Genomic DNA, 11,202 nt, shown 5'->3' on the forward strand with positions numbered 1-11,202 from the left:
TTTAACCGTTCAATAATACCGCATCTTCAACCTGAGACCAACGATATATATGAGTTATCATGGTAGTCGATAGTGTACGCACTGCGTATAATGTCAGTCCAGACAAAACATCGTACATCATCACAGCAGATTTTAGCGAAAGACAATGAAGGCGAGCACCACTCCTACCGCCCTGCGCATTAGGGACCATGACCCTGGGTTTGGACTCTGAACTAGCCGACTTAAGATTAAGAGCATCGGAGCATGTTAACTTGTCACCCCATTCATTCCCCAGGTCCAGGGGCACACCGATGGAACGGGGTACCTGGACAGTCAGTAAGGGGTGAGGATCGTTGATCTGCATTAGATCAAAGGCATGAGAGGATGACTATGTAGTATGGATAATGGACTCAATGTCATCATTGGCGCGTTGATGTGAAAAAAGTTTGCTTCCTCTTGTCACGAAACTTGCTGTTGGTTGAATCATGACAAGGCGCGGCTTATTCTTTGAAGGTGTTGGCGCTTGGGCCATGGGATTGGATGTAATTGGCCATGATGAAGTTGATAGTGGTGACCGCGACCGTCTAGGCGGCCATTTCGAGTGATAGCTGGATATCTGGGCGCGAAATGGTGAAGGTGATTGCTCAGTCTCAACTATCTATACCCGTGCAATAAGAACGCAGATTTTGTTATAAGAGAAATCCGCCAAGGCTTGCATGACCGAGTGAAAGATGCTGGTGATTAAGAGGACTAGCCATTCAGTCAAAGTGTGAGAATGGCGCCGTGTATGTATTGAATGAAATGTAATGTCCTATCTTGAGATTGCATGTTTAATATCGCGGTGTGTATGGCTCAAACGAAGGCTCTTTAAATCACGAAAGCCAAAGGATCACCCCGTGCTGGTTTTATCCTTGAACTTGATGAACATAGGCATATTAGATGTATACACTCCAACAGATAAGAACCCACAAACAACAGCCATTATTAACAAGTAATAGAGTTAAAATGAACAATTAGAATCGAAAGAGACCATGCATACAGGATAATGCGACATGTCTCACGTCCTGGAAATAACAACTTTATCCGGTATATTCCAAGGATGGCTATTAGATGGTGTGTTATCATCCTGAAGCTGGGCTCCATTACTCGGCGCAGAATGTATATTGATTGAGGTGTGTTTCGTCTAATATGGTTTATAGGTCGTGGAATAATGTCTCGGTTACTTCAAGAACAACAAACAAAAAATGGAGAAGACAGCCCGTCGCAATTATTAACGGTACATAATGTGTATGGATGGTCGGCCTCATTTACATGGCCCCGACCGAAAAGGCCTGGGTTACGGCGCCGGTGTATCTCGGGGGTGTTCCGCCGTCCATTCTCCTGCCTTAGCGAGTAAGACGATGGGGTTAGAAGAACGGGCTAATTTGTTCTATAAATCGTAGCTTAAAAAGAAGCGCGGAATAACTTTTAGACTTGACATGTCACAACCAAGGATGAGGCGTGCCCTGGGTAGCCGTTAAGGATCTGCACCCTCGCTTGCTGTTGCTGGTCAGTGACCGGTAGCTCGGTGTTGTGATGAATCGAGCCCAGTGAAGAGACGACCCTTGGCCTGGTAGGCAAATTATTACATCCAGGGACTTTAATCCATTGCCCCTATTCCACCCACTCCTGCTGCCACCCCTCATCGGTCTGCACAGTGGGAGTGTCATCTTGGTATAGGGAACGGATGCGGATACTTCGTTTGTGGTATTGGAGGCCATCGCATCATCGATTATAGCATATGCGTCCGTTGTGGGAACACAAGCACGCGGATACGGTGAGGAATTGCTGCAGCAAAACGTGCAGGACAATGCACAATCAACTGCATAGCACGTTACGGTGTGCTTACGATTGGTAGAGCAGACGCAGCCAGCCGCTGCCCTTGCAGAACTGCATGGAGGAGGCCAGCAACAGGGAGCAACAAGGCCAATTGTTAATCAGCGACAACTGGTACTGCTCAACAGCAACTGCAAAGCCAAGCCCAAGCCCAAGCACAAGCAAGGATCCCCATGTCTTGGCCCACACCCGACTCGTTAAGTTGTTTGCACGCCCCTCCCCCATACCAACCTCGTGTGCCTGTCTTTCCAGTGGAAGAGCTGCTGGAAGGCCACTGAAAATCGGTTACTGGCAGCCCACTGGGGCCAAAAATTCAACATCGAATCGTTGCTGCAGGCATGATCAGTCCAATCCAACGTCTCTCACCATCATGAGTCGAAAAAGATACGGAGGCGACCGAATAGCAAGGGGAAAAATTTCTTCCCTTTATTTCTTTACAGCTTTTTTTCTTGCCTCATTACGAAACTTTGCTTGCCTCCGCGTTAAACTTGCCAAATAACAAGAGCAAGACAAGGCCCAGTTCCAGCTCTGTTCATTCTGTTGAGCACTAGCCACTACAGACAGTAGCTAAATCCCGCTGTCCGGGCGGTTGGTTTTCCAGCCACTCTTGTTGTGACATTGTTGATGCTTCTCTTCAGTTTCCTTTGGAATAGAGGCTTCAATCACTTAGTGGCATGGTCGGCGGCGCCTCTAGGCGTTGTGGTAGGGCTACAAGAGAGCAAATGATAGGTTGATCCTGTGATTTCCCACACTAGTTGACAGTGAATCATCTTCTCCTATGCCATAAACGGGCATTTCTAGATTCCGTAGAATGATATCCCCATGCTTTACCAACCAACAGCCAACAGCCAACACTCAACCACAAGCTTGCCGCCTCTACCAATGCCATGAATTGCATCTCTATCTGAATACCGTCCCTCCACTACGCACACTCTAGAGGTTGGGCTTTATCGACCCTAGCCTAGCCACCAATCCGGCCATCGGGTGTTCCCCTCCAAAGGTCTAGATACATATCCACTGACAGGACGGGAACGGGAAGTCTCCAGTGATCCCTCCATCCATCCATTCTAACTATCTATCTCAGCGCTCGGGAGCGCCCAGAGACATTGGCCACCTGGAAAGCCGTGGGGTGATGGTGATGGTGCTCTGGTGTTAGCGTTGGTGTCAGTATGTGTTCTGGGTGCGCACTGAGCGCTTCATGAGCAGGAGTGATACTCAGTTGTCAATTGGGACAAGGTCAGCCTGGTCATGAGAAACTCGTTCCCGTCTGTTCCTTTCTTTATTATCTCTAAGTCTTTGGACTTGTCAATTGGTTCTGAAGCCTCTGTTTGTCGTTGTGTATCGGATACTTGCCTCTCCACAAGTCAAGAAAAGAGCAACCGCAAACACCCAGCAAGCGCGAGAAAATGGCTGAAAGTTCCTAATACTTTGTCTTGATTCTGGGATTGTTACTGATTCGATGCAAAATTCGGACAATCGAAGAGTACCTTGTACCCTCAACTGCCCCATCCATTCCTCCCAATCTATCGACGCCCCCCTTCTGCCCCTTCCCCTTCCCAGTCCCTTGCTCCCCTTCCAGGATGCTTTCCTACCCTGGCCTTTCGACCCTTTCCCCTTTCAGGCCTTGTTCCCCTTCTCTCTCCTGGTCACTTCAGTCTACCCTCGACTCTTTCTGCTTTGACCTTTTTTTCGAACCCATTTGGCCCATTCGAATCGTCTCTCCCTCTCTCCACACATTCAGAGCTAGAATCCGCTCGCCCCAGCGGCAAATCATTCAGTGCAATTCAGTTCAGTTCAGTTCATTTCGTCCTGTTCTCTGTCTCCCTTTGTTCTTTGCATCATCTCGTACCGACCGCAAACAGCGCCTTTCTCCTCGATCTCCTCGTTGTCTCGTCCTGTCCTTGGTTGTTCGCCTCTCAAATCCAATTCTCACGACCTCCCGGATCTTCATTCACGACGACAAGTCCCGAGCAAGAGATATCATTATCAGGGAGCGCATCTTGAACTCTAATCACAATGGCTGCGAACACAAAGGTAAAGCGCGAGACAACACCGTCTGAGAGCACCTGTCATCGGATTTCTTCAACATAACACTGCATCATCTCACCACACATGATCGATCGTGTTGCTGACCGTTCATTAGTTCCTGCGAGAGTACAAGCTCGTTGTTGTAGGCGGCGGTGGTGTTGGTAAATCCTGCTTGACTATTCAGTTGATCCAGAGCCATTTCGTCGACGAGTATGACCCCACAATCGAAGGTTGGTACACTCTAAATCCCTTTACGTGATTATCACGTCGCGTCAGGATCAGTATTAACCCAACGTCAACTATAGACTCGTACCGAAAGCAGTGTGTTATTGATGAGGAGGTCGCACTGCTCGATGTTCTCGACACAGCCGGCCAGGAGGAGTATAGCGCCATGCGCGAGCAGTACATGCGAACCGGAGAGGGATTTCTGCTAGTCTATTCGATTACTTCGCGACAAAGCTTTGAGGAAATCACCACCTTCCAGCAACAGATTCTGCGAGTCAAGGATAAGGACTATTTCCCCATGGTCGTTGTTGGTAACAAGTGCGATCTGGAAGGCGACCGAGACGTGTCACGACAGGGTACGTTGTATAGCGAGTTAGCTTAAACATCAATAACTGACAATCGAAACAGAGGGAGAGGCACTGGCAAGGTCGTTCGGTTGCAAGTTCATTGAAACATCCGCCAAGTCTCGAATCAACGTTGATAAGGCCTTCTACGATATCGTACGAGAGATCCGAAGATACAACCGCGAGATGCAGGGCTACTCAACTGGCAGCGGCGGTACCTCGGGCGCGAACGGCCCCCCAAAGCCCATGGACATGGACAACGGCGAGCAAGAAGCTGGATGCTGTGCCAAGTGTGTACTGATGTAAAGGGAATAACATCTGAGGGCGAAAGGCGTACATCTCGAGACGAGGCGGGATGTGATCGGCAGGATATACCCGATATGTCCGGTTTCTGTCAACCGCACGCGACACGATGTGAGGATGCAATATAACCAACAGGCTTTAGGAAGAGCACGGAGATAAAAAAGTTGATTGCATCGGACGGGAGTCAGGATCTGGGTTCACATTCACGTTTGATTTGGACGCGGCCTACGGAGATACCCCAGCGACATGGGATTTAGGGACCCGGTGTGCTTATGACAAAGAAATGTCTTTGTGAGTAATGCCGATGGTTCATGGTTAATGACCCACGATCCATACGACATGGAACATGGATCGGCGTTTCTCTGGAGTGGCTCGCTATCTTGGACGTTGTGGATAAACAAAGAAAAGAATCGTCTTCATACTGGAAGAGAGAGAAAGACAGGGGAGGGGGTTTGCTGCTGACATTGTGCATGCCAGCAACGCAATGCAATGAGTGCTACTCATCCCTTCCATGGACCTCGCGAGAGACAAAATTCACCCGACCATTTCTTTTTTTGTTTTGTGTTACCAGGGAGGATGAATTTTTTTTTTTCAAAGTACGGCTTCAGGTTCTCTATATCCTTATTTCATACATGTAATTTTTTGCTTCTATTTTTCAGTTTGTCAATCTCGAGGTCTCCTTCTCTCCAGCAGCAATGGTTCAGTCAGACAATACAAGCACACACCCTTTTTCTTACGGTTCAAATACTTTCGTCTTTGTCCCTTGATGCAGAACATTCCGTTCAACTGTGTTTTCAGCCACATGGCTTTTCTCATAAAAACAATCCGGAATGCTTCATATCCGAGATTCCTCAGTGTGTCCTTTGACTACCTTATCCTATGCATAACAGGGTGAATAAGTTCCTCAGTCACTAAGTTAGGTCAGTCTCAGCCCATCTGCGTCGACACCTGCTTACATATGAAAACTGATAAGTCAATTACAAGTCTAGGTTCTGTCTCAGAAATGCCAAACTCCTGAATCCTGCCACCTTAAATTCACGTTAACTAGTGTTTTCAGCCATCCATCGTCTCGACCTCCTCTTCCTCAAGAACCCTGCCTGGGGTTATCTTTCGACGCGGATTGAGAATTTCGCGTCCAATGTTTAAGTTCCACAACGGCTTATCAATCGCCTTGGGCTGGTTGTTCCCGTCGTTCTGTACATTCACGACCCAATCATTGCAAACGACACATGCCCAGGCCGTTGGCGCGCCTGTTACAAAGCCACTGAAGTTCGCCGATACATTGACCTGCTCACTAGGCTTTTGCGCAAGGCAACTGGGACACACTGCCTTCTTGAAGCGCGAAAGCCGCCATTCTTGCATCAATGCCGAGTGTTTCATAACCTCTTCGGCATAATACAATCTATGGAACCGGCAAAGTGATGTTCCCAGCATTCTGTTGGCACACGAACAGCCTGTCAGAGCCTCGGTATTGCTGATGAACTCGGCGGTTTTTGACGGGTCATTGTCGGGTTTCTGTATGTTTTGGGGATTTTCTTCATCAGCAGCAATGCCATAGACCCGCCTGGCACCGATAGTTTGGTTCTGGGTCGCGTTATGAGCACCGCTGCTCATCTGGCCAGCACAGTCATTGCAGAGATAAGCACGCATGCTGAGCAGTTCACCTTCAGTTATGGGATTGTGCTCATGTTTGAACAAGTACCTCACGTTGCCCCGGGTACAGCCATCGCATACCGGGAAGTATCCTGGTACTGTGTTGCGATGGGCAAGACTCTGGCAAGTAGCCTGATCTCGCTCGTTGGTGTTCCAAGAGCCACAATAACCCTTTCCGCCCTCTCCCGGCTCAGCGCAATAGCGCAATGTCCTCTCACCCCTCTGCTTGTAAGATACGTCACCAAGAACATCACGTGAAGGCGCAGGTTGGTCTGTTTGACCATTGACAACGGAAAAGAGGCGCGGCTGAGATTCGTCTTGAGCTTCTTTAGACTTTGACTCATACCATTCGTCCATGTCAATACCCTCGAGATGGTTGAAGACCTTCCAGCGTGAGCTCTTTGGCTTTTCCTTGAACCGAGGTTTCTGGTCCGGACCGAATGTGAAACCGAGGAAAGGATTGAAAGCTTCTTGAGTGTTTGCGCTCTTGGGGACCCGGTTCCCGAAAGCCATTCTCTCCCGCAATGGCCCTTTGCTGCCTTTGGAGGTCTTGGTATTATGCCAGCGCTCCTCACGATTCACTCGGGAGCGGTGATAAGTCTTCGTGATTCCGCGGGCATAATCCACTATCCGATCAATATCCGGCTCAGATCCATCGGAAGATCCGGTATGAGCCTGGTCTTGGGCCTGACCTTGAGTCTGCGGACCATTGAGTGATTCTTGTTGGCCATTTTCAACATCATGAGCCTCGGGCAGAGCCGGGATGGCACTGCCATCAGCAAAGATCAGACGTTCACCATATCCAACGTCTTCGTTTTCTTGCTCATCTGCTATAACTTGGTCTCGCTGCATTTGTAGTGCTAGCTGCAGCTGGTCATACACGTATTGGTTATACTTCAATTCTCCGTTTTCTCGCTGATCCGCTGGACCTTGAGATGGCTGCATTGGCTGCTGTGTATGGGCATCTAGTTGCTGTTGATTCAAGCCTCTGTATTCTTGCTCGTCTGCTGCTGGGCTTTGAGATGGCTGCATTGGCTGTGCCTGCTGTGTATGGGCATCTAGTTGCTGTTGATTCAAGCCTCCGGATTCTTGCTGTGCCGCTGGCCCTTGATATGGCTGTATTTGCTGCGCATTTGGTGGGTGTTGTTGTTGATAACCTTCGTATTGTATTAGTCCCCTTGGCAATTGGTTTGGCAGTATTTGTGGTATCCCATGTGATTGTGTGGCGCCCGGATATCCATAAACACTTGGAAGCCCACCACCTTGTATCCTCTCAATGTCAATGAGCACAGGACCTCCCTGAAAGCTGCGCACGCTTTGCGTCGCAGCTGTCAAGCTGGGCCCCACATCGGCCTGCGACATCTTGAGGCTCTGACTGTCGCGCAAAAGCGTCCAAACTCTCTGGTACAATTGGAGATTGCTCTTTGGAACTTGGGGGCTATGCCAAAGCTGAGTGATGAAGTTGCCCAACTGTTGAGCAGTTAAGTCCTTCAGTGACCTGCCCCTCAACATATTTCCGTTAGGGGGAGGCACGCCGTTTGGCGGGCGATGATGTCGGTGAGCGTTGGCTACGGTTTGATAATGCCGCGGGCGATCCTTGGTGTCGGTCAGGGCGTACACAGGAGCAACAGGACCGATCCAATGCTCAAGGTGTCGGCCATCCTTGATATCGTCGACACCGGAAGGGCCATATCCCAAGGCCAGATAGTACAAATGACCAGGACTATAAGATCCCATATTTCTCTTGCCGGCTACTTTGGCGCGATCAATACATCCAGGTCGGTCGTAGCTCATAGGATCGCATTCCGCATTGTGATGCCTGCAACTATCACATGGTCTTTGTCGGTCACAGTTTCTCCCAGCCTTTTCACATTGCTTGCAGACCTTGAACGGGGTGAAGTGACCAAAACCAACCCTGCTCAAATCGTAGATCGGACACTGTTGAAAAACATCACCTTGGAGGACCAAACAGTCAATGCCAAACTGCGTACAGCGCTCACACGCGTAGTCTGGCTGGAACCACATGACCAGACAAGAAACACCTCTCCCAGATGTCTGGCACGCCTGACACGGCTTTCTCCAAGATGTGACCGTTGTCACTTCAGCATATTCATGCCATTTCACTTTCCTGTCCGGGTTTATCCCACCTTCTTCCTTCTCGAACTTGGAGCGTATGTCCCAGGTTGAGGGCATGGGCCTTTGAGAAACCAGGGCGACAAGATTTCCAAGGTCTAGACATGGTGCCCCGTTCTGTTGACATTGTCTACAGGCGTGGTTGCCCTCCCACTGTCTCCTGTCGGTGATCCAGCTACAGCAGTCGTCTCCCTTCATCTCACCGAACGTCTTGTGACGCAAGAGACAGCGATCGCAGGGATGTCGGAACCACGGTCGACGTGTGAGCTTGTTTGGCCGTCTCACGGGCATCACGGATTTGCTAACATGGCAGCTCCCGGATCGTCGACAATTGGAGCAAAAATAGCCTAGTATCGTATCGACATCGCACGTTTCTTCCCAACCATATCTGGAACAATTGTCGCAAGACTTCTTAAGATATGCTAGAGGATCACGATTGCCGTACCTTTTGTAATTGAAGTCGATCAAGGCTGTTATGGGGCCTGGAACACGACACATATGGTCGCCTGCTTTGGCGAGCTCTGTGTGATCCTTGGTTCGAGAGCGATAGTTGGCACAGTTGCTGCATTCTCTGTTATATACCTCGGGGCCACCGTTGGGAATCTGTTCCCAGTCACAGATCTTGTTGTTGGCATAGACCTCCTTTCCCTCAGGGTGGTTAGCACAGAAGTCGCAAATCGTCCCTCGAGTGGCCAGTTCATGGTCTTCTCTCTTGTGATGCACGAGAGACTTGCCTGCGTCGGCTTCCTCGGCGTCATCGCCCTTGCCTTTCTTCTTGGGGCCAATTGGTCGCTTTTTGGGCTTCTTTGGCGGCCTGGGATCTTCGTCATCATCGTCCTCCTCATCGATATCTGCTTTCCGTTTCCTGGTTCTCTGGGGCTGTCTTGACGGAGTTGACGTTGTGTTTGGAGTTGAAACGGGGATTCCAGAATTGTTGGCACTACCTCCCTCGGCGCCAGATGCGCTTGGTACAATATTTCTCGTCCTTTTCGGAGCGGGCGCCATAGTATTTGGAGAAGCTGCCCGGCCTCTCTTTATGCGACCCCCTGTAGATGGGGCAGCAGGCAATGGCTGAGGAGGAGGGGGAGGAAGGGTATGACCTGGAGTAGGGTAGCCCCCGTTGGGATGACCTCCATTGGGATAACCTGCAATGGAATGAGGTCCATATTGTTGTTGACTTTGAACAGACGCAGGTTCAGCATACACATAGGCATCGTTTGCAGTATAACTCGAAGCAGGGCCAGCCGGACTGAAAGATCCAGAACATAGAGCTATATATTCAGCAGCAGAAAGACGAGATAGATCTATTCCCTGGAAAGGGTTGTACCCATGCCACGAAGCTGGAGCTGGAGCTGGAGCCTGAGCCTGAGCCGGGATTGCAAGATGTGGTGTCTGGTGCATATTTTGCATTTGAGATGTCTGGTTCCTCTGGCTCATTGCATCCGGCTGATTTATGTGGTGTATTCGGTACATCGGGTGCTCTTGTGGCATCGGGTGCTCTTGTGGCATCTGGGGCATCTGGGGCATCTGGGGCATCTGAGGCATCTGAGGCTGTTGAGGCTGTTGAGGCTGTTGCTCCCAAGGGGCAACGCCAGCGTTCGGTGCGAAACCAACCTGACCAGGCTCGATGAAATCTGGATGGCTCAACCTTTGATTCCGCCAAGGTCTCTGTATCCCATTACTTTGATTCTGATGATGGCCTGAATTTTGAACCTGATAGTCGGTCTGATTCTGGTTCTCATCTTCAGGAGGGTCCTGGAGGTAATAGTATTCCGACATGTTGTTATAGGCTTGAGAAATGAATCGCTACTGTTCACCTGTCGATGAATCATACGGTACTCTGAACTTATGGACTTTGTTTGTAAGTAGTTGATGACAGGTAGTTAAAACCAAAATGTGCACTGAGAGTCAGTGTGTCAAAGACGGACTATACAACAACACCAATAATAGAAACAATGAGAGTCCTTTCGACAAGAATTGATTTGGAATGTAAAGAATGAACATAGGTGGCCCAAGACTTGGGCTGGTGTTCTCGTTCTTATCAACAATATGTTCCATGACCCAAGTCTCGGATCCTTTGTTCCACACATCTCAACCAACGTCGAGCGTCTTTGTTCAAGTAATCTCCCTCGACTACGCAGGGCATATTTATTGCTCTTTGATACCCCATTTAGTTCCCTTAGTTCTATTATTCGTCTAGTGGCATCGAGTGTCCATTCATTCTCGACTGATACACAAAGAACTTGAGAAGAATTAGGCAAAGTTCGTAGATGGGACACACCCCTGAGAATAAATCCATTGCCATCTCTAACCAATAGAACTTGTCCGTGGGCCTCTTTTTGTCTTGACGGGTTTGCCGAGGCTTGACCATTGTGATATGCTGAACTCATCAGATGGACCTCCCGAACAGAATCTGATTCTTTGTTGACATCTCTATTCACCGACCGAACGGGCCAGTGCTTTTTTAAGACGGCCCTTTCATCACCAGCGTCTGCAAAATAGTAAGGCTGGCTCCCCCTTGGTCTGAGTGTGGGCGCATCTCATGAGCCTAGAAGTTAGGGAATAGCTTCAACTAAGAAACGCCGCTCTACCAATAAGGATACAATACGAAATTCTTGCTTTTGTATCTACACATACTCTTCACATCATGCCTTTGTGCTCT

The 11,202-nt window shown here is 49.3% G+C and overlaps 2 protein-coding genes across 2 annotated transcripts; one reads left to right on the forward strand and one right to left on the reverse strand.

The window, feature by feature from the left end:
- Positions 1-3,870: 3,870 nt before the first annotated feature.
- Positions 3,871-4,757, forward strand: BKA55DRAFT_540467 (ras family-domain-containing protein; the record flags this gene model as incomplete). The annotated part of the gene is made up of 4 exons (XM_046190271.1): positions 3,871-3,888; positions 3,998-4,112; positions 4,188-4,463; positions 4,516-4,757. 4 exons carry the CDS (start codon positions 3,871-3,873, stop codon positions 4,755-4,757), a joined length of 651 nt encoding a protein of 216 aa, XP_046048848.1.
- Positions 4,758-5,807: 1,050 nt separating this feature from the next.
- Positions 5,808-10,319, reverse strand: BKA55DRAFT_513056 (uncharacterized protein; the record flags this gene model as incomplete). The annotated part of the gene is made up of 3 exons (XM_046187861.1): positions 5,808-8,069; positions 8,163-8,928; positions 8,986-10,319. 3 exons carry the CDS (start codon positions 10,317-10,319, stop codon positions 5,808-5,810), a joined length of 4,362 nt encoding a protein of 1,453 aa, XP_046048849.1.
- Between the last annotated feature and the right edge of the window lie 883 nt (positions 10,320-11,202).

This window comes from Fusarium redolens, assembly GCF_020744475.1.
Source record: "Fusarium redolens strain MPI-CAGE-AT-0023 chromosome Unknown BKA55scaffold_9, whole genome shotgun sequence".
Classification (NCBI taxonomy): domain Eukaryota; kingdom Fungi; phylum Ascomycota; class Sordariomycetes; order Hypocreales; family Nectriaceae; genus Fusarium; species Fusarium redolens.